Genomic DNA, 26,878 nt, shown 5'->3' on the forward strand with positions numbered 1-26,878 from the left:
TGAACATACTGTAGGGTAAGTAAGTGGCCAGCACTAGACGACTGGTTAATAGAAAGGAAAACAGAAGAATTCAACAATGTGGAAATGTTAAAAATATATATTTTTTTGTAAAGAATAGCACTTCTAGTAGGAAGCTGAAGAGTATTATTATGAGTTTTTAAAATCTAATCAAAGAGGAAAGAGTTAGCTGTAGAGTTCAATAATAAATCATTCTGCTTTACATATGTAAATGACAGCTCTACATGACCTGTCACTCCGGTGAGCCATTTAACTCTCTTAGGGACATATACGTTAATCCTTATTGGAGGCAAAACAATCCTATTGGGTTTATTTAATGTTTACATGATTTTTTTTTTAGTGGATTTAAGATATGGAGATCCAAACCGAAAAAGATTGCTTATCTGGAAAACGCCAGGTCCCATGTGTTCTGGATAACAAGTTCCATACCTGTATAATAAACTAAGCATCACAATATTCATGCATTGCAAAGAGCTGACTGCACTAGTTATGAAAGTCTGCATGAGCTTTTTTTTTTTCCTTTCTATTTCACAGAATCTTAGACCTGGCACAACACATAGAAGTTACCTGGGCAATTTCAGGCACCAAAAAAAAAATCTGGTGCGAAAAGCCGCTTAAAAAGTGGGGATGTTCAACGCTGTTTTAAGGTGGCATTTTTCTAGCTCACACCTCTATTTAGACAAAAATTTTACATTGGGCTATACATATATAAAAAATAATTATACAGCTTTATAACTAAGCATCATTTTACATGACGTACCTTGGCACTGAACTGAAAACTTTTGGTGTACACCACTTTTTCACACCCTTCATAGAGTCAAAGAGAACAGGGCACAGCAAGAGCTTGGATGTGCAATGTATGGCAGCCGAGCTATTAAAATACCAAAATCTTAAGCACACAGTTCTATATCTAACTTGTCCTCCCTTTGCCTCTACAAAGACAACTGTCTGAATGTGCTTGTTCAAGTGCTTTCAGGTGTTTCTTGTCTCAAAGAGAACCGCAGCACAGGATAATTTAAATGTGTTTGGGCTACTTTAATTGCAGAGGTCATCCCTAAAATTGCCAGGTATGCACCTGGGTTGTAGTTTAGAAATGATATAGTTATAGAACTATAGTTTGAGATTCTTCATATAAAAAGAGTGAGGCTTGTACAATCCAGCTGTCTTCCCGACATACATATAGAGTAACTTTAAAGGTGAATAGGTATTGTATTAATCATAGTACAAACAAATAAGAATGATGACTGTATTAGTGCATGACATAAGGTTATGTAACCATGCCCACCCGCATAAAACACATTTTTGGGACAGGGTGTTCTCAGTCACAAAATCTATCCCCACTTACCACTTCTGGCAGACAGCAATGGAAAGCTGAATCATACAGCAGACCCTTATAGACTGTCCAGGTTCCCCTTGGCTGTGGTGTCTGCTGTAGGTAGTTACACCACTGGTGCTTATACCTTTATAGAAGTGGGCATGAAGGAGTGTGTTGGCAGTTTTGTTATGCAATGAACATTTAGGGAGAGTAAAAGGTTGGGGAGCTTTATGACAAATATGGAGGCCAGGCTCATTTCTAACTTACTTAGGGCTTCTGTACATTTGGCAGTACCGTATACCCTCTGCATACGGTACATTGCTCATAGCCAAAAATGAGGGTTGGCACCAATCAGTACATTCTGTTGTACAAAAAAAAACTGCTAGAAAACCATTTGTCACCAACCATACAGCGTAGAAAATTGTGCCCTCCTCTTAACCCAAAATGAACCATGAGCTAATCCCTAAGTGCCAAAAGGGATTTGAACACTCAATGTTAGTCATGATCATAAGTAAATAGAAAAAATATTTAAAAACACATCCTTGATACAGAAAGTAAAAGCTCCTAATTGATAAGTTATGAAGGTGTGCACTCCATGCATGAAAGCTGGCAGTAAAGGCAGTAGCCACTTGAATAAGGTTGAAATTTGCATAAGACACTTTACATGGAAGACACATCTGCTTTATATCATGTTAACTGCATATAAATATGGATTTCTCTTTTTTTTTTAACTGTATTCGGCACTTGAGGAAGTTCAGTCAATCAGTTTAGCAGCTCTAGGTACGTAATTGGCACTTTGCCTTTTTGATGCCCTCTTTCACCCATCAGCCAGTCAGAATCCATTCCAGGCATGCTGTATACAGTTATAACCTAGAAAAAAATAAAAAATGTACAGTCTTAAGTAACAGTAATCTCACTGTGTGCATAGTCAGTTCTTGTGTAGATATTTGTACTTTAATAAAATAGCCAATACAAGCCTGGTCATTCTGCACTAAATACACTAACAGGGTTATGTTACAACATATGCAACATTCAGTCAATTCTGGCCGTGCTGCCTATGGCCTACCATCTGAGCCTGTCCAGAATAATGACTCTCGTCAGAGCATTGCATGGGTTGGCCTACGTATAACCATCTTTAGTATTTTACAGAATGTCCTTCAATTGGTCTACATTTTTTTATAGGTTTTTAATTAATCGCTTGCTTCTCTTACATTTTGAGCTTCCAGATGGGGATGGTAACCCTGGCAGCCAAACTGTTACTCTGTGAGACTATAATTGTATTTGTGTTACTTTGTATTGCTTACCTTTCGCTTCAGACACTCTTCTATTCATATTCCAGTCTCTCATTCAAACCACTGCCCGGCTGCTAAAGTAAATTACACCCTAGCAACCGGATAGCTAAATAATTCACAAAAAATTATAAATGAAGACCAACTGAAAGTTTCCGCAGAATATCACTGTCTACATTATATTAAAAGTGGATTCAAAGGAGATCTATTCCAGTAAGCAGTAGAGGTTTTTCAGAACAGCTGAAATATAGTTTTGTTTCCCTTTTGATCTAACACACAAACTCACAGCACTTACATAACCACCCTGCAGTAAATATTATATCTAAATAATCTGACTGTTTTAAATGTTACACATTTTTCATAATAAACAGCATTGCAGTGTTTTCATTAGTGTTTGAAATAAAGGAGTGCTAACTGGGAAGCTTGGCTGACCAGAGCAGTGAAAACTCTTTGCTCTGATGAGGAATTCCTACCTCATCTGCAAGAAGCGACAATTCACTGCTGTTTGCTGCATCATAATCATAGAGAACTCTAGCCTTCCTGCTGCCATTGGATGCTTTCAGTTCAGTGAAACCGGATGTAACCAAGGAACTTTTTGCAGAAGGTGCCTGAGCTGAGGCGGAGACCGAGGGTACCGAAACACTTTGCATTGGGGTTAAGGTTGACTGGTTATTGTTGGACACAAAAGTTGATGGAAAACTGTGAAACAGAAACAGTCACTGTTATTACCAGGTTTAATGCCATCAGCCATCTCTTTAAGCAGGTAATGACCAGAGGTATTTGGCTTTAACACTACCACTGACTGAGTTATTGGTTAGCACTGGCTATGGTGTTTATGTCACAACATTGGGAGTGAATACTGTATCATAAAATGCAACAATTTGGTTTTAAAGGGTACCAGTCAACAACACATAAAAAGCTGTATAATACAAGTTCTTTTCAAATTAAAAAACCAGTAATAAACTGCTTCCTTAGAGGCTGGGAGCAAGACCAACTACTACTGTTGACAGATCAAGATCAATTATAGCCTACTTTTAAGGTAATCTGTCAGGTTACTTTGCACAAACTGGTGAAATGACCTGTGACATTCATAAAAGCTAAGAATGTTTCCCCCTAGTGTCAGTGTGCAATTGAGCTGAATGGCTGTGAGGTGTGAGTGATGGCATGTCATTCTGGCACTCCCTTGTTAGGGAACACGTAAGAACTTCTCAGTTATGCATAACTGAACTGGCTGCCCATGCACTAACTATGTCATCGTTTTGCTCAAATGAAGCTGAACTGGATGCTCGCCAATAAGCATTTTGAACTGAGCAAGCAGCAACACAATATGCCACTGGAAAGGCTGTATGCATTATTCCTTTAAGCTTTCATAAGTATTACCTGTAAATAGAGATTTTTTTTCGCATCTCATACTTTTATTACCTGCCGAGCTGCTTCTGGAGATCCAGCATGTATTGATACGATTGTGCAAAATATGTCATCTGGGCTTCCACGAAGTCATTCAAACAGCGAAGATGGTGTGCCTATATGGAAGCATTTGATTTATTCATTGCAAAGAGAAAAACAACTGTACAATTTATTTATTTATTTTTGTTCTAGTGCAGACAAGCTTTCTTATCACTACCACTCTTGTGACTAAAGATGGCAATACCTGGGTAGATAAAATCTGCCAACTCAACCTTCAAGACCAAGTCAGTAGCTTCCACATGGACTGGCCTACAGATAGACATCAGTCAGACAGTTTTGTTATCTGTCGGACAGGGTAGAAAATCCTGTTGCGCGAAAGATCTCCTAAAATGGCATACCCTTTGCCAATATTAGTTGTAATATTGGTGTGTAGGCGCCATCTCAGTGCATTGTGCCTGATTCTGAGCTTTCAGAAGGAGCCAGCGCTACACATTAGAACTGCTTTCAGGTAACCCATTGTTTCTCCTACTCCCATGTAACTGGGAGTAGGAGAAACAATGGACTTGGACTGGATCCAGCTGGACTTGGATTTCTTACAATTGGGTGCTATTTTGATGTCTACTGGGAGCTGCTATCTTTCTAGCTTCCCATTGTTTTGCTGATTAGCTGCTGGGAGAAAAGAGGGGGTGATATCACTCCAACTTGCAGCTCAGCAGTAAAGTGTGATTGAAATTTATCAGAGCGCAGGTCACATGGCTGTGGCACCCTGGGAAATGAAAAATATGGCTAGTTCCATGTGAAATTTTTTAATTTAAAATTAGAAAAATCTGTTTGGGTTTTTGAAAAATGAATTTTAATGCAGGATTCTGTTGGCACGCTCTATTAACTGATGTTTTCCCATGACAGAATGGTCAGCTTTGTTTCATGTAAGGACAACGTTAATAATTGCTTTATGGCTAGGATGCTTTTGGTACTTTTAATTTATTGTAATTCGCAACTATTACTTCCTGAATAAATGCTGTAGTTTTATCCTATGGGATGGAAAGAGTTATCATCTGCTGATAGCTTAAGGAATGTAGCAAAATATGAAAAATTAAAATACTGTATAGAGAGAAACTGCTGATGAGAAAATGCTTTCACCGAATGGGTTTTGTGAAACAGATGGAAATCCTATTTTGCATTTACAGCTTTTAGGGACATTTTAGAGATTATTATCACACGACATTTGAAATGAAAAATCAATGAGAATTATCCATTTCATTAAATCGTTTCAATGGAGTGCTATAGGCCCAATAAGTGCCCAATTTAGTTACATCTCATCAAACTTCTGGAAAGTTGCAATGTTTTTGTTTAGTTGCTTCACAATAAATTACAAATAATGTGAATAAAGTCCATTTCATATAGCAAGGGATTGCATCTCTGCATATCCATTTAATTGAAGTAATATATCAGATGGTGGTAATCTGAACACAGAATATATTAAGTCAATCTTCCCATTTAAATTAGATATGCAGACATTCTTACATGTGTACTACTTATTCCTTCGAGCAGAAGTCGTGTAATCTCGGCCTGACGGTCAAACTCACTTTGCGTTATTCGAAGTTCCTGTTCAGCCTTGGAGAGACAAAAAAAAACCAAAAAACAGTTCTAATGAGCGCACATGAAAAGACATTTAGTTACTGGCAATACTTCATGATTACATAGTTCCACTATCTGCATTGGCGGGAAGCCTCTTTAAAATCAACGACCCATACAGGCTGCTTTACATGACTGTGCTTCTCTGAATCACTTGTAATCTGACCACGTCAGTTTCACTGGCAGTAAGTACAGTACCACGGAGCTTGTGAAAAAAGGGGTTTCCCTGACACAGGGTAGTGAATTACTCGACTTAACTATCAAGCCACCTTCTCATTCACTCCTGGAATGATCAGCACTATGCTCTGCTCAATAAATATATGGGTTTTCAATTTAAAGTGATTTATCTCACAACTGCCATATATTTGTCTATTATAAATACTGCTTACTGATTCTGACACATAAAAAGTATATTTGCATCAATATATACACACACAAATAATATATGAAACATTAAAATCAGAACAGGGTTCTGAGGACCAACTGACTTTCAGTCTCTTATAAGACACCAACAACTCTCTTGGGAGAACCATTTTGTTAAAAACCAACTTCCGCAGTTAAATCTTAAAGGAAAACTATACCCCAGAATGAATTCTTAACTAACAGATAGTTTATATTATTTTCAGTAACCTATTAAAGAATGTTGTCAAACTGGAATATATATTTATCAGTAAATATTGCCCTTTTACATCCTTTCCCTTGATCCACCATTTAGTGATGGGCTGTGTGCTCCCTCAGAGATCACATGACCAGAAACAACGCAGCTCTAACTGTAACAGGAAGTAGTGTGGGAGCAAAATGCAGAACTGTCCATTCATTTGCTCATGTGGCTTTGCATGTATGTGTGCCTCGGCTTGTTTGTGTGCACTGTGAATCCTATGATCCCAGGAGGAGGCCCTTAATTCTTAAAATGGCAACATACTACTAAAAACTATTTTTATAAAAATGTAGCGAAAGCTCACTGCCTGTGAAACACTGCTGTAACTGCAGCAACCAAGGAAAAATGGGAGAACTCTTTTAAAGAGATAATGGCTATGGCATGTAATGTCTTCTGGTCACAGATAAAGACTCTAGTAATGAAAAGGATGGAGGATCATTGTTGCATTACTACCCAATAGCAATGAAAAGCTTTGGATTTTAGCTTGGAATCCACATCTGTCACAACATCCTTTTTGTAAAATTCCTTTCATATCAGCCCTTTATTCCATGTTGCCAGTGCACATTGAGTCCCCCTGTTTGGCACCCTGGCACAGGTACTCTGAAATTGCATTCTACATTATAGCAGAAGGTAGTTATTGTATCCATTTTGAGAGGTTTTTGCTTGTTACCAGACATGTCGCCAGTACAGAAGTACAACTAATGAGCAGAAGGTTATGAAGAGACAAAATCAAGTGGTGCAGTATGTAAAAGAGCATCAATAACAGAGGGAGCCTGCACTGGACAGGATAAGTATATGTATCTTGTTGTCAAGTATGGGTTATATTCATTTTACTTTTCATTAAATAGTAATAAATCATGCTTATAGGTTGTTCTGTTCTAGGAAACTTCATTATTTGCATTTTTTCTCTATTCATTAGTGCTTAATGAGGGCTGCCATTGACTTCCTAATCAAACATCTTATGTGTAGACTCCAAGGAAACAGTGTAGGTAAATGAAAAGCAATTATATAGAATATTTTCTGTTTTAATTAACTGTAATTAACAATAAAGACTGCTGGATGTTCCCAGTTGCTCCTATATGATCCACGAGTTACAACATGTGTACACCTACTTTTCATAAGAATTCAGGACATCACGCTAATGAAATTTGGATTGTAGCAGCTGTATGACTAAAGGTTGAAATCTGGGCCCAGGTAAGAGAAGTAGGCAGCAAAAAATGTCACTATATATTCTATGACATTTTCCCAAAAGGCACTGTGGTGTCCAGTTGAACACAGTAAGCCCCTGGATATTAAATATACTTCTCACAATTGGATAAAAAGTAAACTGATAAATTGTTTGTTCAGTTTAATAGTACTCACTTTTGTAACTTCCTCTGTCCACATCTGATTAGCATTGAAAGAAAATACATATGCTGAATATAAGATAATTATTTAGGAATAATTTGGTTGTTCTAATCAGTTTCACAAGTTAGGTAAAGCAATATTCTATATAGATGTTCACACTATCAACTCAAACGTTGTTGGCATTTTCTTAGTTAGGGTGAACAAAACAACCCATGCAGCTCTAACTTACTGTAAAATAAATTCTATTTACACCCAATTCCATATGTTTATCAAATGCACATCAAATAATGCCTGTAGTCATGTCAGTCAGACTGGATTATTGAATTTTTCAAGAGCTGAATTGCCCACGCACAGTTTCAAGTGTGAACAAAAATCTTTAAAGGTGAAGACACACAGAGCTACTAATAGCCGCTACTTTTTTCACAGCTACTATGTGCCAGAAAATACAGTCATAGACAATGTTGAGAATTGAGAATCTGCTAAAACACATGTAGAGACAGACGACAAGTAGCTGCTACTAGTAGCTCCATGTGTCTTCACACTAATGATCTGTAGCAACTGGCACTTAGGAGCAAATTTACCCAAATTTGTGAAAATCAAACTTTTAATTTTTTTTAATTTACCAATATAACTAAAAAGTGCAAAAGTATATCCTGCCCCAAACAAGAACTTCCGTTATACAGTCAACATAAATTTCATTTTGAAGCATTATTTTGATGCTAATTTACTTGCAACTTTTTTGCTATAGGTTAAAAAAGGCTTATGCCATGAACAAATGCATTCACCATCTTATAGTAGACGTCTATGGGAAAAGTTTAAATTGGGGAAGAATATTTTTCGTGTTCAGCTAGGAAAATATCTTCGCAAATAGCAAATTGCAGAGAAATCTGAAACCACATCAAGAATTCTTCCTGAATATAAGTAAATATGCCCCTTAGTTTTATTTCACTAACCTGAGATAAAATGTAAAAACAATAGCATTTATAATATGTTCAGCATTGAGCCAGCCAGTGGAGTAACTAGATGTTATTGGGCCCCACAGCAAATTTAATTTAGGGCCCCAAAACATTGGTAAGTTGACCCATTCTACCAGAATTTATAAAAATTGCTTAATAATTGGTGCCCTACTGGCCCCCCCCTGCAACCGCAGGGTCTGCTTCCTCTGTAGTTGCACCCCTGGAGCCAGCATGCACACTACAAACAACTACAGCACATACAATGGTAACTAAGGAGATTCTACTTCATCTTTACATCCATTCTGTGAGTTCTCTTGCTGTGTATCATGCAAAAACAATATTTATGCTATCACTATATAAATATTTGTACATATATCATTTCATTGTTATTAGCTACATTTGTGATAGTAACTAAGTGGTTACAGGTTCACAAGGCAAGAGAAAACACAACATATACTTCAGTTACAATATAGGCCAACAAACCTTCAGCCATTTTATGTGCAACACGCTCATCATGTAAGACAAATTTACCATAAAGTTGTTATCTCCTTCAGGCTGGGTTACACTTAGTTGCTTAATCGCACACATACAACAAAGAAAAAAAGAATCTGTGAATATGCACAAAATTTAGCCCAGAACATAGAGCATGATTTTAACATAGATGCTACAATTTTCTAGCCCAGTTGCCCATAACAACTGTCAGATGTTTGTTTTCATTTTCTACCTTGTAGCAGTCTGTCCAAAGCTACCAGTTGAATGATTTCCATTGGTTACTGCACACTCATGTTATAAAAACTTACTCAGTGTTATACGTCAAATGTTATACTTTCCAGTAATTCAGATCCCATGAACCCAAAATAACCTTTTCCTAAATTGACACTGTTCTGTTACTCAGTTATAACCTGCTACATCAGAAACTTACAATTCAAGTTCCACTGTGTAGCAAAAGGTAGAAAGCCTCATATGTATCAACAATATGCAGAGAATTGTTTTGTGCAACAAAAATATGTGCTATCTAAACAAATGAGTGGTCATAAACTTACTAACATGGTTAATTTCACTTTTAGTTTACACAGATAACTGTAAAAGGGAAGAAAAACATTGGGATTGAAAAATGTTGAGATTTTGTCTATTGCTATTGTCGTATAGACATTTCTATGATGTAACCAGTCTCCTGCATAGCGTAGAATTGCTGCTTCGTTATATTCAGCTATGTTTGAAAGGTTAACACCTCCTAGTGTTTGTTGTAAATTAAAAATACTAATTCTGGGGCTTTTTTTGTTCCATATAAAGATTCGCATTGACTTTGTTAATCTTTTACAGTCTTTAGGTAAAATTCAGTATGGTAACACTTGGATTTTGTATAGTGACTTTCATAAGAATACCATTTTTATCAGATGAATTCTGCCTAGGAAAGTTAAGTTGGTATTAAGCCATTTTTGCATTTCTTGTTCTATTTGGTCAATGGAGTGTCTAATGTTCAACTTGTATAGGTTTTTATGGTGTTGGGGTAGTATTATCACGAAATATTTGATATGTGATTCTGCTTTTATGAATGGAAATGGAATATTCCATTCTGTGGGGCTAGTGTGTATGAGTCGAAGAGCTTCTAATTGTCCTAAGTTTATTTGAAAGCCTGCTATAGTACTGAAATCTTATATTATTATTGTTTTCAAAATTATTGGTAGTTCTGTTTTGAGATTTTTTTAAAAAAAAGGAAGAATGTCGTCAGTGAACGCAATTAATTTTTGTGTCTGTTTGCCCAATTATATTCCTTGAAATTTCTCCTCTAGTAACAATTGTCTTATTAATGGGTCTACTGTCATGTTAAAAAGCAGGCATCCTTGTCTGAATCCTCGCTTTATTGTGAATTTTTCTGAGTTTAGTCCATTGGCTGTAATATAGATGTGTGATTCTATATATTAGTCTCTAAAAAGATTCAACACTTGTATACCGAAATGTTGATATTTTAAGAGTCTACAGAGATGTCTATAAGATATCCTGTGGAACGCTTTATCCGCATCCAGATTGATTAATATGCCTTGTTTTCTCTTATAGGTTGCCTTGATATATGGTCGCTATTGTTTTCTGAATGGCTTGGACTGGATGTCGTTGTTTCAGGAAACCTACTTGTTGTGTGGTAAGTATATGGGGTAAAATATTTTTTAGTCTGCCATAATCTTTGTTAGTATTTTTAGGTCTTGATTGAGTAGAGAGATGGGTCCTCCATCTGAGGAATGATCCTGTGTTGCATTGTAGTTTTTACAATGTCTCCAGTTCTTTGACTATTTTTTGTCTTTAATTTCGTAATGAAAGAATTTGTTGTTTTCTATTTAACGATTTTTGCTAGTAGACATCCCGATTTATTTCCCCATCTATAATATTTATTTGCCGTGTGGTGTAATCTTGCAAGGTCATGTAATAAAGTGTTAAAAAGATTCTTTGTTTCTGTGTATTTCTTTTTATCTTCCTCCCAATAGGTTCTATTTGGCCAGGTATCTATAAATGTGGTCCTTAATTTTATTATAAAAGAAATCTATTATATAACTGTGTTCAAATGGAAGAAAACAAATATGCCCAATAAATAAATGCCTTCCCTTTTGTTCCAATAAAATGTTTTTTTCTTCTAACCATCCCTAAGACATCAGAGTACCCAACAGAGATAACTGCTTCCATAATAAGAGCAAAACCTTTTAAAATCCTTTTGTGTAAATGTAATATGCCTGATCTTTATGGCTTTTTTCTCCAACTGTGACATTACATGCCTCTAGTCAATAGGATAGAAGCAAAGCTGCTTATTGCATAAAGACTATGGCAAATGAAAAAGACTTGTTGCAGACTTTGGGAGGAAATACCATAAATGGTGACTGTAAAATCTGCATGTAGTTATGGAAAGTAATGCAACAGTCACTAGATAAATATAAAGGGAAAACACAGGATCGGTGTGCTTATAGAATAACAAATAGTTAAAATACAAATATAAATATATAGTTACTGCTAAACTAAATGTTTACCTTTCCCATTATTCTTGTTCAAAGCTCACTAAAGGGCTGGGGCTATAATCCGGGATATTCCAGTTGTTTAGCACAAAAGTACATTTTGTCAGGGTCAGCTTTTTGGTGTACTCAACCACAAAGAAAAGAGCAACGTGGTATTTTTCCACTCATTTGTCAAGAATCTACTTACTGCGGCTCTGGCTTCTGTAACTCTGGCTTTCTTCAGTCGTGTCTTAGCTGCATCCAAATCCAACCTTTTGTTCTGCAAGAGTTTCTTTTCTTTCTAATAAGGAACATGTAAAATATAGAGTAAATATAATTTTAATTCGAGCACAAAGACCTAACAAGTATAATGATTTAAACCATATTTAAGAGCTGCAGCTGCTTTACCATTTATGCACAGCAAATGACACTATGGGATTCTGTTACACATATATCCCTGGTTAATATTATAAAATATTTACCTGGTAAATGTCTTGGATAGGATTACAAAACACATTGTCTAGGCTGCCCATATAGAATATGTTTTTTGGGACATGTCATGCCACAAAAAGCTTGCCCCAACTGCAGCAAAACATAAAAAATCTATCTCTGGGGTGCGTTATTTAAGTTTTGCTATAGAGTGTTATAAAATTTAGAGCCACAAGTAACCAAATAAGAAGACCATAGTACCATCACAATTGATTGCACATTTGTTCTATTCCTGCTGTTTGTTTATATGGCAGTACATGACCATGGCTAAGGGTAGTGGCAAACGGGGAGATTAGTCGCCTGCAATAAATCTTCACTATTGCAGGTGACTAATCTCTCCAACATGCCATCCCACCGGCAAGAACGTCCATCGCTGATGGGATGGTAGTTGGCCGCAATAGTGAAGATTTATTGCCACTGCCCTTAAGAGCTACTTGCGACACTCAAAGGTTTACGGGTAAATAACTTATGATAGCAGTTCTCTAAAGATTCAGTGGCTTGACAGTCAACCCCAAGCATTCACATTGGGAAGACTAAGACTTCTTCATCTTACATAATACTATAATGTACAGTACTAAATTTTCTACCCTCCATATTTGTTGTTTTAAGTTAAAGTTAGCCTTGGAGTGCTTACACAAACCCTTTGCAGTTTTTAGTTGTAGCCACAACATTATGTAGCAACAATTGTTGAGGGTTTTGTTAGTGTTTACACTGTAGGAAGGAACACCTACAACTTTAATGGCGGTCTTAAGTCTTATAGAGTCGAATGTGTATTACTTACAGACATTGTTTTAAAATCTCCTTCAATAAAATTTCTCAGTGGAGTAAGGAAGTTTATAGCTGCGGTCTGAACAAGTTCTCTGTGAGCCACTCCTATTCTTTTTTGTGTTTCTCCACATTTAATGAGAGCATTTCCTGTAAAATAGCAATTGTTTTATTAACACAGCTACTGCATTATTAAAAAACTTACAGTCTTTTCCTTCAGGGTACAAATCTATAAACATATTAATTAAACTTATTTTGCTTCAGCAGTCTATTTACAAAATTTTTCATTTACAGAGATACAATAGAAAAACACTGATTTCAAGTTGCATTGTCTCAGAGATTTCCAAGCAGTAACTTCCTTTTCAGTTGCTTGGATTGCCTAATGTTGCCATCTATAATCACAGAATAGGTTTTAACCAGCATCGCAAAAAAACAATACTCATAGAAACATGTACCAGTGTGCAATTTTATAGAGGATACTCTTATTGTAGTCTGTAATGTAACCTTCTGTCCTTTGTGCAGAAAGCTGCAGTCGCTTGAATGCTTCTGACCTTGTTTGATTTAGGCATTCTGTTCACAAAATACACAACTAGAACAAAATATGGGTAACTCATCTAATGAAGGAAAAAACAAAGTTTAGCATACTAGATAATCTGAAAAAACTTATCTACTGAAGCATTGCACTTGATATTTAATAGAAAGTAATCCACAAACTCATAAAAATGTCCTTGAAATGTAATTTTGTATGGTGACCCCTTTAATGGGTTTTTTTTTACTTCCAACTCTGCTTTACTTAGCAACGTTACAGGCACAAAAAATATTTTGATATGTTACATAGACTTTAAAATTGAATATATTTTTCCATAGATAGAACGGTGTAAACAAGTTAATTCTGGAATTGGTAGTTATTCATAAGCCACAATAGGGTAGGATTTACTGCCTTTAAGTGGTACAATTTATTGGCTGATTCAGCAGTTTTACATGAAAAGCTTGCAGATTTACCTATATACCCCAGGCTCTCTTTTTTTAGTTTGTTTAAAGCTGGTCCCTCAGGAAAGGTCTTTTATATTAACTGTATATTATTAAAAAGAATTTACAGCACATATTCTACAGTGTATCATTTCACTGGAGTTGACAGCCTTCACTTCAGTTAAAGTTGGGAACCACTTTTTAGGTAAATTATAGTCTTTGCACAGATGCAAAAGAGCCCTTATTTCTCAAAGTTTGTATTCCTGTTTTTAAGACCCAAAGAACAAAATAACTTATAGGCAGGGCCCTTAGACATACTGTGTCAATTTAGAGACATTAGCATTATTTATAACTGCTTAGTTTTTGCCTTTAATACTGTTTATGTTCTCTGTAACAGTGCTGAGGAATTTTGTATTCATTTATAGTATTATTCTAATAATTTTAAAAGAGAACTAAAGCCTACCTAGAAGTAGGGCAGAAATGATGTACATTATATTTTAGGCTTCTGTACCAGCCCAAGGCAACCAATGCCCTTTAGCAGGGAAGATCTGTGCCTCCAAAGATGCCCCCAGTAGCTCCCCATGCTCTTTTCTGCTGATTCCCTGCACATGCTCTGTGCTGCTGTCACTTACTGAGCTTAGGGACCGACTCGCAATATACTGTATATATAAAATATAAATGTCAGAATATAAAGCCGATTAGTACTTAATACAGATAATTCCTACATGGCAGCTCTGAGCCCAGTGCAATTATCATCAGAATTTAATAATCATTCCTGTAGCCTCAGCTTATAAGACAGGCCAACCTCATTTTCTGCTTGATAATTTGTCATGACCACTTAACTTAGCTTCTCAACAGCTACCCAGAGCACACTGAGCATGTGACAAGTTTGTAGGCCTTGATCATTGCTGCAATGGAGAAGCTGAAACTTTCTCCTTTAAAGGGGCCGCTGTTCACCTTTGAGTTAACTTTTACTATGATGTAGACGGTAATATTCTGAGACAATTTGTTGCTAGGCTCCTAATTACCTTAACAACTAGGGAGAAAGATTGGTATATGAATAGGAGAAGACCTGAATAGAAAATAAAGTGCAGAAATAATAAGGAACAATAATAATAAAACAGAAGCCTCACAGACCAATATTTTTTTGGCTGCTGGGGTCAGTGACCCCCATTTGAAAGCCGCAAAGAGTTAGAAGAATAAGGAATATCATTCATAAAGTGTAAAAAACAAATAATGAGGACCAATGAAAAAGTTGTTTAGAATGGGCCATTCTAGAACATACTAAAATTTAACTTAATGGTAAACCACCCCTGCCAGTGCCTGGTAAAAATAAAAAATAATGTGCACCTTGTGAATCCACAAGCAAAAAAGGGAAATCTTTCAATCAAGATATTTAATAGGAGTAGTACACACACATAACAAACCAACCACATACATGGATCAGCAAGTAAACAGCTTTCGCAGAGGAGACTGCCAAAGCCTTTGATACTGTCTAGTGGCAATATCTTTGGGAGGTACTATTACTTATAATCTGGGGCACCAGTTAATAGTGTGGGTGCAAGCACTATATGCACAACCAGAGGCAAAAGTTTTTGTAAATGGGCTCATCTACCTTGGGAGGGGCACACATCAGGGTTGCCCCCTCTCAACCCTTTTATTTGCGCTGGCCATAGAGCCTCTAGCAATTCAAATCCCAGTAAATCACCAAATAGAAGGGCTGAGGCTAAATGCAGGCACTGAGATGTCACTCTACACAGACAATATGCTGCTATATCTTGCCAATCTTGAACAGTCGCTGAAGGCCATACTATAAACAGTGACATGCTTTGAGGCATAGTATAAGGTAAATGAGAGTAAATCAATAGCTTCACCATAGATCCCCCTCTCAGTAGACTCACCTCAAAAATTGGTGGTTAAAAGCTTAAAATACCTGGGTGTCATTATATAGAAAGACCTCCGCACACATACTCAATTAAATCTTGATCCGATAATGCAAGCCCTGACTAATAAATTGGATATTTGGAAGACCCTTCCATTGAGCCTGCCAGGAGTAAATATTTACAAAATTAGGCACTCTGCTTCAGCTCTTAGCTCGGGTGCAAGGTAAATGATTTAAATATCCAAAAAAGACCAGCAACACCGAGTTATGTTCCAAAAACAATCAATTGTGTATTAAAAACGCATGAACAGCCAACGTTACGTTTCGGTCCCCATCGGGACCTTTCTCAAGGTCGTTGGCTGTTCATGCGTTTTTAATACACAATTGATTGTTTTTGGAACATAACTCGGTGTTGCTGGTCTTTTTTGGATATATATATATATATATATATACACGCACACACACACACACACACTTCTTAAGGATGGGAGAACATCCACAGATAGCATTTAAAGGAGAAGGAAAGATGATCAGAAGCCTCATATGAAAAAAAAAATGCTGAGCTCTATAAAGAAAGTTCCCATAATGCCTCGCTCCTGTACCAAGACCGGTGTACAAGCTCAGTTTGTAAGACTATGAGGAAGCTTCCTGCTGATTGGCTCAGATCACACATTCCTAACGGGGTGGGGAAGGAAGTTCTTAGCATTCTTGAGGGAGGGGGGAGGAGCAGGATAGGGGAGAGATGAGAGAGCTGCGTGTCTCTGGCACAGGAAAAAAAAGACACAATAAATCCTGTTTCTTTTGACAGAGAACTCAGTGCATCTTTTCTGTGAGTGCTTAAGGCTGTATTTACATAGTCCTTTCTGATAAAGCTTACTTAGTTTTTACCTTTCCTTCTACCTTTTCCTTCCATACAAATGGAACAAGGCATGTAATATATGTTCCTATGTTTAACTGAAAGAACTATGACTATGGTAAAAGGTTTCTTTTTTTCTGGTTTTCAGCATTACTGTGCTTCACAGTTTACATGTCAAAATGACTATTTATTTTACTATTACATTACTGCTTTCTCGTTCCCAAGGGCCACCACAGAACAGCTAGATTGTAATTTATGAAACCTGTCATTCCAAAGTAGTGAAATAAAGTCTGCAGAACTCATTATTTGTTATATGGGCTAGACAATATTCCCAAGAATTTCCTATTATTTAAAAGATAAAAGCTCTTAACTCAGGCAGAAAACTCTATAATAATCAGAGATAAATTCATACAACTTACAGGCAACCTGCAAAAACCTAAATGAATATTCAAAATATTTGAAGGTGTCAGTAACTAATTTATATTATTGTTAGTGTAAACATGATCTTTCTGGCTATTTCTATTCTCTACACAGCTTTTTTTAAAGGAAAACTAAAGCTTAACTAAAGAAATAGGCTAGAAAAGTTGTACATTAGGTTTTGGCCTTCTGTACCAGCCCAAGGCAATCATAGCCCTTTAGCAGGGAAGAACTGTGCCACTAAAGATGCCCCCAGTAACTGCCCATCTTCTTTTCTGCTGATTCACTGCACAAGCTCTGTGCTGCCGTCACTTACTGAGCTTAGGGACCGAAATGTCACAATATAAGGCTGATTAGGAATTAATTTACATTCACATTACATGGCAGCTTTGAAACCAGTGTAATTAGCATCAGAATTGAATAATCAGCCCTGTAGCATCAGCTTATATGACAGGCCAGCCTCATTTTCTGCTTGATAATTTGCAAAGGCCCCTAAGCTCAGCTTCCCAACAGCTGCTCAGAGCAGCGCTGAGCATGTGCACTGTCCTGGACAGTTGTGACAGAAACCAAGATAGCGAACTCCTGTGACAACTGTAAAGACCTATATCATTACTATTATAGAGATGCTGAAACTTTTGGCTAGTGCAGTCAGTTAAGTATATAAAATATGGCATTTCTAGCCATATTCATTTTTACGATTTAGTTCTCCTTTAACTGCTGAAACATTGTAGCAAATGTCACCTATATAGGGCCACTCATTAATAGGTTGCCAAATACGTCCCTAATCTGGATCAGCTCTACATTATTGCTCATCTCCTGTGCTGTTGGTGGGCAGATAAGGAAAGCCCAGTGCTATTATTGCTGACATTAGTGAGAAAGCCTATATGCAATGTAAACTATAAAAAGAATTCCTGTAACACACCAGTCATGCAGAAAAACATTACATATCTTTTGCAAGATTAGATGCTTCAGTAATTTACTAAATTTGTCAGCTGTAGCTTTTTTCCTGCACCCAGGAATATTTTTCCCCATTTATTTCTATAAAGTGTTCAGGATGTAAATACTATATAGCATTGGGAACTCCTGCTGCTGCCAAGCTTACATGTATGATGTACAGCTCTAGCCATAGGCTGGTGCTGTCCATCAAGGCACAGTGGTCCCTGATTGACTAACTGTTGTTACTTGGAACACATTGCCTGCAGGTTCTCTCTGGTCAAAACAAGGCAGTAAAACACATGCTTAAGTTTCCTGATAAATATTGCTGATACAATTACCTGCCTTCTCAAGTTTTACTTACCATATGCTGTGCCAGGGCCAAACTCATTACCAGCATCAGTCATGTACTGAGCCAATTGCTCTTCGGTATTCAAGCGGCTTGGTGCTTTTCGGTCAAGTTTTTCATACACAAATTCTTCTATCCGGGCATCTTGAGAAACAGGCAAACAGGAAAGAAATCAGATATCAGTCACAAGACAGAAAGCTAGAGGCAAATTGACATTATTTAATTCTCAAAAATAAACCCATTCTTGTGAAAGAAGGCTTGTTTTCATAGAGGGAAATGCAACTGGCCACTTATTAACACTAAATGTAATTAACTTTAGATTTTAAAATTAGAACTCCCTAGAAAAGTTTCCTAATTTGATTATCTTATTTATGTTGATCATTCAGTAAAAATGAAGCCAATTATCCAGAGCATGGGAGTTAGCATTACGCCAGTGCTGATTGGCCATTTTTTCTTCCCTCTTAACCATATGCCTCTTTGTACCACTTCTAGTGCAGAGAATTACTTTCCTGCCAAGCTCTGTGCCACCATGTTTTTTTACTACTCTTAAGTATGCCTTGCTAGGCTGGCTCATGTGCACTACAGAACTTAAGCAGAGCTGAGCTTACAGTACTGTACATGTACATAACTTAATTTGGTACGAAGGTTACCTGGGAGCAAAGAAAAACATAGCTAAGCCACACTCTGTAGGAATGTTTCATATGACGGATGATTTTATAAAGAATAGATGAGCCAGCAGCTAATATATAAGTGATTTCAATCACTAGGATGGGGGGGGTAAAAATTTGGCACCCTTTACCGTTGGTGGAATATCCACTACAAGAAGAGAATCCATAGTCTGACAAAACGTGGTTTAAAAGAGTTAAGAGCACCATTATTTTCCTTATAAAAGCAATAGCAAAGAGGTTGAAGCAAGCTAGATTTAAAAAAAAAAAAAAAAGTAACTTTCAATATAAAACACTGAAACCACAATGGAGTCTAGCTGAACAAGGAGAGGAAGGAAAAGGGATTCAGTCACAGGATGACGACTGTTATCAGATAAATATATGACCTACTTTGAAAAGAAACTGTTTATAAGAAGTCAAAGGAGCTCTACTAAGGAAAATGGAAAGCCAGAGGAAGTCTAGAGCAAATAATGATTTCACCACCCCAACATCATGTTAAAATGATGAAAAGCAAACAAATGACCCGCCATTTCCTAGAAATCAGGCTGCTGATGAATAAAAAAAAAACACATTCACAGGAACAATTTATTTTCCTCTATTGAGGCTCTCCCCAAACACAAACAGCTATAAACTAAAGCTGGCCATACAGAGGCAGAGTTTAGCTGCTGATTCTGCCCCTTTCGAGCTTATCTGCCCATGTATGTGTCCTATCCAGTAGGTGTCTGGCCAAAATCAACCAGATATTTATTGGACAGGTTTAAAAATCCCACTGGGGAGATGACCATTTCAGCTAGTTGACGAAGTCCTGTGACTATACAGGTGACTATAGTGCTATCATTTGGCACTAAGCCAAACAATCAGATCAGCCCACTATCAGGCACCACAAAGTGGCGATATTTGCTCATTTTGCAAACTCACCAAATGAGTGGATCTTAAGGTTTACGACCAACTATAGGTTGTGGAACACAATTACAGGTGACATCTCCAGGTACAGGTGAAATGAAAATAACGTTATTATTCAGGTCACCAAGTAGTAAAATGTGCCAGCTTAATTGTGCTTAGAAAAGACCATATAGTTAAATCATACATGCTAGGTTACAATCGTGGGAATAAAGTTCATAGCAGTGTCTATTCACTTATATGTCTATATATATTACAGACATTCTTTGCTTATTCTGTGGAGGAAACACAAAAAAAACATGATAAAATTATGTATAAAGATAAAAAAGGAATATACTTAATGATATATGATTAATTCTGATTGGATTATTTGATATCTCATATACTGTATAATAAATTAACTCCGTTAAGTCTTTGGCCAAAACATACAGATCCCCTTTAAGAGACTGTTCCTGTTATTCCTTGTATGGCATCTTCCAAGGCCAGACACTTTATGGTCATTGACTTCTGCAATGACTTCCCTTTCCAACAATGCTACAGCCCTTGATTGTTTCTGGTAAAGGGATTTTCTGTTTGACACGGAAAGGGAAATAAATTATCTTTTTATCTATATCTCAGCTTTAACCCTTGTTTTAGTAACAACTGTCTGACATCTTTTTGGTAAACTATTTTAGGCAATAACTGTCCGTTATGTCTTTCTAAATACAGCACACACCCACTGTTCAAATTTACTTCAAAGGACAAGGAAACCCTAAGATAAACAAACAATTGGCCATGTGTTAGGATGCATTTTAAATAGCCCATATGCACTCATCAAGCGTTCTAAAGAGAAAACATTATCCCAGTAGAACTACTGCAGAGATGAAAAGCAAACTTCTCAGGACTGCTGCAGGAAACATAGGGGGTTTTGTAAGTAACTAATATAGCATTTCGCTAAGGGACGATCTTTTACTCAAGTTCTACTGGGGGAGTTTCCTTGCTCTTTAAATTTACTTCATTTTTTCTTATAGTTTTTTGAGGTTTTTCTTTAAAATAATTTGGTTTAAATGTTATTATGTTTGCTTCCTGCCCAGGCCTCTGTGTTGGCTCCTCCCATATTTCCAGCATCCATTAGCTGGCTTGTCCTCGGTGCGACATCATACAGACAGCTAAAAACCCTTAAAAAATGTATAGAATAAGTGCAGCTAACACTTTAAAATGCTGTGGCATACTAATGCATGAAAATGCAAAGGGAGACATGAATGAGTCCCAGGATGTACAACATATAAAAAAAAATGTATTCTATTTGTTATTGAGTATTGAGTTTTAATTTTACATATTTGTAAATGGACTTGACATTTCCTTTCTTCTACTTTTACAAGTAAGCCATTCTGCTTAGGGGGACATTCTGATGTGGGGGGTAATCTTACTTGGATTTGGTTGCAACAGCACCTCTGTCTGCTTCATGATCTTCTCAGTCCAAACCTTTGTGCATTCTGCTTTGCTGAGAAGATTTTCCAGGTGAGCATCAAGTTCAGTCTTCTCTGCCTGGCCAAATTTTTCTTCTGTAAACTGTTCAGTGGAAGAAAAAAAAACAAACAAAAAACAAAAACATTGGACATCTTCACAAGTAGAACAATAAAATACATTTCATTGGTTAAATGGCAGTAGAAATAAATATATAAAAGGCACTTGGATTTCTTTAGTGCAGCTGTTCTAAGTAATCAGGTTGTGCACGTTAGTAATGTGTATGCCTTTTTCATTGCTTACCATTCAGTGACTTCCAGCTGCTACTTAAAATGCAAGTCACTTAGATTGTAAGCTCTATGGGGCAGGGACCTCTTTCCTACTGTGTCTCATACCACATGACACTTATTCCCTGTGTATTTATATATATATATTTATTGTATTTATTTATTACAACACTTGTCCTCCCTGTGTGTAATTGTGTATACTGTAAGATTGTACAGCACTGCGTACCCTTGTGGCGCTTTATAAATAAAGTTATACATACAAGTAAGTTTCTGTGTAACAGAAAATATTCTACTCTGACACCCAAGCAGACGCAATTAATCACATTTAAAATAATTTCACAAAGGTAAAACATACCCCTGGTAAGGTAACCCTAAAGGTGGCTGATTTCAGATGCCGATTCAAGTCCTTTAGGCCAACTCGGCAGATTATCTTCCCTTGTATGGGCACCTGACTGACATCTGTCCAAAAATTGGCAAGATCCCGATAAGGGCGGGTTTGATTTTCCGCCGGATCGGGGACAACATCGGCAACTTAATGCAGCCCCCAATCAGACGGCGCCTATGCCTGCCGTTTTAATTCAAGAGGTCACACCTTTACACTAGAGGAACAAACTTTCAGTTAAAGCATTGTAGGTGGTTCTTTGCGCTGAGGGCAGTGAGGCTGTGGAATGACCTGTCGGGTGATGTTGTAAAGGCAGATTCTATTAATGCCCTTAAGAGTGGTTTAAATGAATTCTTGAACAAGTATAATATCCAAGGCTAACGTGGTTTTAAGATCTAAAGTTAGTTTAGTACAGGTATCAGTATATACAGTTTATATATGTGAGCAAGAACCCATGCCATTCTGTCTTTGTGAATTTTTCCAGTGAGAATACTGAAATAAAGTTTCACCTGCTCAACACTTGACTTTGTAACAAAGACAAAATCACTGCAACTGTATCCAAAATACAACTGTGGCAGCCAAGAAGAATACTGTAGCCAGAATAAAAAAAAACAATTAGATTTACCTAAAAACAAAATAATATTCTTGCATGGAGGAATCTGTCTCCTGGTACTCACCTGGCTTTTGCTATTTCCTTCTGACAAAGAACAGAAGCCTTATCCTGTTTTATGACAAGCATTTTAGACATAATCCCAGGATTATAGCTTCTGTCCCTCAAGACAAAGTAGGATCAAATAACCTTTATCTGACTGGTTTATAAACATTTACTGCTCCTCTGCTTGGAATGACTGTGGCTTCCCTAACACTAAGTTATATGACAGCTTGCAGTAAGTAACTTAAAGGGGAAGGAAAGGCAAAGTCACTTGGGGGTGCCAAAATGTTAGGCACCCCCAAGTGACTTTAACCGCTTACCTTGTACCCCGGGCTGGTGCCCCTGTTAGGAGAAAATAGCACCAGCCCGGGGTACCTGGAGCGCAGCACTTCCTCCTTCCGCCTTCCACTTCCTAAACTGCCGGTGGCCGGGCATGCACAGTAGAGCGAAAAAGCCGACTTAAATGTTTAAGTTCGGCTTTTCACTTATACTGCGCATGCGCGCGCAGCGAAGCCGGAAGGAGGAAGCGCCAGCAGCTACCCCGGGCTGGTGCTGTTTTCTCCTGACAGCGGCACCAGCCCGGGGTAAAAGGTAGGCGGTTAAAGTCACTTGGGGGTGCCTAACATTTTGGCACCCCCAAGTGACTTTACCTTTCTTTTTCCTTTAAGGTGGCCACACACATCGGTCGCACGAAAGATCGTACAATCGGCCACTAACCGTTCAGGGCTGAAACGGCAGATAAGGAGGTAAAAACAATAGGATTTCTACCTGCTTCTGCCGATTCAGCCATGACGGCAGATTTTGATCAGGCGCCTTCTATGGCGCCCGATCAAAATCTTTTAACCTGGCCGATCGGCGAGTCGAACGATATCAGCAGCCTCCTGCTATATCAGTCGACTCACCGACTTGCCATACGGGGTTTCGTACGATATTATCGGTGCGTGTATGGCCAGCTTTACAGTACTTAAATGGGATCTGGCTAACACTACTGGAGGAAAAAGTGCTGCAAATAATACATGAGGCATGAGGGTGAAACAGACAAGGATGCTAAAGACGATAAATATCAAAAATACACTCTACACGCCCTCACTTTAAATGAACACACAGAGGTGTTATATGTTTTACAATTATAATTTTAATTAGTACAGCATTCCTTACACATAGAATTAAATAAAGCATTAAGCCAGATACATAGCACCAGCAATACAGTTAGATATCAGAAAGCAGATATCAAAGGTCAATAGTCAGAATCACCCCATTGTTTCGGCACAGGCCTGGGTCAAGGGAAAGGATGCTAAAGCTGCCATACAGTAGTGAACAAAATCTGCCAACTCAGCAGCTTACTGCCATATTGTATAGGAACACCCCAAATATCTGTCCAAAAACTGGACAGATCTCTAACAAGCAGGTTTGAAAATTCCCTAGGGTGAGGACCCCTTTGGCACAGTGATGCAGTCTTTGCCTGCATGTTTAATAGCAACAAGATCAAATACTGCAAGAATGGGCTTAATGACAGTTTGTCATACATGGTTGCCCATATAGGAAACAATAAAACCTATTTGTAGCCAGTTACAAGAAGCTTTTGTATGTCCATAATTTATCACCAAGTGTGTGCAGTCCAAAATGTTATTTAAGACTTCACTATGGGTTTCTGTATGCGACCAAGTATACTATATACTGTACCGGTTACACAAAAATATACAGAAATGCAATATCCATGCCCACAGTTTAATGGGACAGCAAGACAATATGGACTCTACTGTCATCCTTTCTGTGTGTAACAAAAATCCATTTCAAAAAGGCCTTTAGGAAGCAGGCCAAAAAGTAAGCGAAAGGCACAATTGCAAAGTCTTCAAAACACACAAACTGCCAAGCTATCAACCAGGATGTTACCCTTTTTAACTATAAAGCACTCGCCTTTAAAAATTTACATTATCACACCTCAGCATAGGTCGATGTGCCCAGAAGCTAGAGCAAAAAATAAAAAAAGAATTTACTGCATCTTCCTAAGCAAAGTTAAGCCACCTAAATAGTGCTAGATTCTTTAATCCACCAATATACCCACATACTCATCACTATTTGGAGCAGAGCAGTGGTCAGATACTGAGCAAATTGCACTGACCCAATATTTAGTTGGATCAATCAAATCCTCATCTAAATATATTCTATAAAATACTGTGTAAGATGATGATATACATAAACAATACATATATACAGTATCTGCATATGTCATCATCCAACCTAGCTTCTGTTTTTGCAAATAATTTACACAAGTCACAAGTCATTTACACAAATACCATCAATGATAATTAACCAACCCAAGCAGAAATGATTAGGGATGCACTGAGAGATTTGGCCAAATACCAAACCCTAATTTGCATAAGCAAATAAGGCTACAGAAGGGTTAAAAGTCGCCACACACTGCGAAAAATTTTCAAGTTCTGTGTTTACATGACAAAAAGTCATGTGATTTTAAGGATTCAGATTGGTAAGGAGCGTCGATTCAGCCAAATTCTGCCAAAAAAGGCTAAATCCCAAACTGATTCCTAGATTCAGTGGCATCCCTAGAAATGCTTCATGCATGCCCAGGGCTCCCCAAAACAGCTACTGTAGGTAGGAAAGGGGGTAAGTAACAGGAAGAGTAAAGGAACAGAGAGAGAGACACACCTTGTATCTGAGCTGCTAACACTTCCAGCTGTTGTTAGTACAACCCGGTACCCACTAACAGCTGAAGAGCCAAAGGCCATTAAGTCACAAATAACACATAGAAAGGAAGCAAACAGATGAATCTAAATAGAGAGGAAGGGGTGAATACAGGAAGCAGACCCTATCACTGTTGGAGGCCCAGAAAGTATAGGGGGGCCTGTGGTTCACTGACTGATATGCACTTTCATGAAAAATGTCTGATTCCCAAAGTCTAGGGGCCCTCAGATATTTTGCCATTAGGCCCAGTATCCTGTGGGAACCCCCTAAAGCATGAGGAACAACTCTGGGTGAAGTTCAGTCAATCTAGCTAGTTACACTCAATTCCAGGGTTTAGCCAACTTGTTGAATTCAATTCCACAACCCCCCAGCTAGTTCAGTTAGATCCCAAGTGAGGAGGGGGGGAGAAGCCATCACTTTTTTCGGAACCTGACGTGCTCCTGGATGTTATACAATCAGTGACAGTAGGAGCAATGGTGCTCACTGCCCAGTAGGGGGAGCAGCAATCCACTGCCCCACAATATGGGAATTACCAGTGTCACTGGATGATACGAACTTCTATTCATAAAAACAGTAGAGAACCGCCGACTAGGAAATTTCTGTACAGACGAATTCCCAGAACTACAACTCCCAGTGTTCCGTGTAAGTTGTATCTACTTCCCATATTCCATGAGCCCCTGCCACCCCCACCCTTTCACAGCCTTACCAAACATCTTTACATATAAAAGCCCACACCTGTACTGCGCGACTCAGGAAAGTGCCGGCGTCCGCTGCTAATTTCTTTACATTAAAATCCATGGCGATGGAAACCCCCCGCTGGGCACAGGGGCTGATGAACCTAAACACAAGCAAGAAAAGGAAAACTCCGCCCGGTACTCCACACTGTCACACTTCCAGGGGCGTTTCCAACGCCAACTTCTCAGTCTGGGACCGGAAATAGTAAAATCCTAACGTCACCATAGAGATGCGAAGTCTTCCTGCTGGCTTATCCTTGCCCCACTTCCGGCAGAAGGATGTCACGTGATCATGAGTGCATACACTGACCGGAAGTGTTTGTGTTGGTCAATTCTGTAAGGCGTTTGATGAAGTCAAGGCAAAAAGTAAAGGGCGTTGTCTTACGAGGTTCCTTATCTTGATTAAACGGAAGCTGTGGCTATAGAAGAACGTACTGTTTCTGCTGCTAGATGCATTCATGTTCTATGCAGCGTAAGATATATTACCAGCATGTGGGGGTTTATAAGTGATCATTTTCTCATGCGTGGCAGTGTGAGAGCTATATGCTGCTTTAGAAGTCAGCGGCCGTGTTGCGTCAGTTTTCGTAGAAAAATATTCCATTAGCACATGCTTTACGTTAGTAAGGAGCAAAATCCATTTAGATTCTGTAAGCAATTCATTTTGTGCCTTTCAAACCACTTGTTTTAAAGGGGAGCTATCATGAAAATGTAATGTAAGCTTTCCTCATACTGAAATAAGAAATTTTCAATGTATAATCAATGAAAAAATATCTACTGTTTTTGAAATAAACAATTTACTCTTCATTATCTCATGCTCAGCATTTATCTCTTTTCATCCTCTTTTAA

The 26,878-nt window shown here is 37.8% G+C and overlaps 1 protein-coding gene across 1 annotated transcript; it reads right to left on the minus strand.

Moving 5' to 3' along the window:
- Window positions 1-1,479: 1,479 nt before the first annotated feature.
- Window positions 1,480-26,178, minus strand: sh3glb1 (SH3 domain GRB2 like, endophilin B1). The gene is given in 9 exon segments (NM_001016072.2): window positions 1,480-2,203; window positions 3,096-3,321; window positions 4,045-4,145; window positions 5,554-5,643; window positions 11,812-11,904; window positions 12,874-13,007; window positions 18,279-18,407; window positions 21,238-21,379; window positions 26,034-26,178. Coding segments are annotated over 9 exon segments (1,086 nt in total). The 5' UTR covers window positions 26,097-26,178; the 3' UTR covers window positions 1,480-2,095.
- Between the last annotated feature and the right edge of the window lie 700 nt (window positions 26,179-26,878).

This window comes from Xenopus tropicalis, chromosome 4 (assembly GCF_000004195.4).
Source record: "Xenopus tropicalis strain Nigerian chromosome 4, UCB_Xtro_10.0, whole genome shotgun sequence".
Classification (NCBI taxonomy): Eukaryota; Metazoa; Chordata; class Amphibia; order Anura; family Pipidae; genus Xenopus; species Xenopus tropicalis.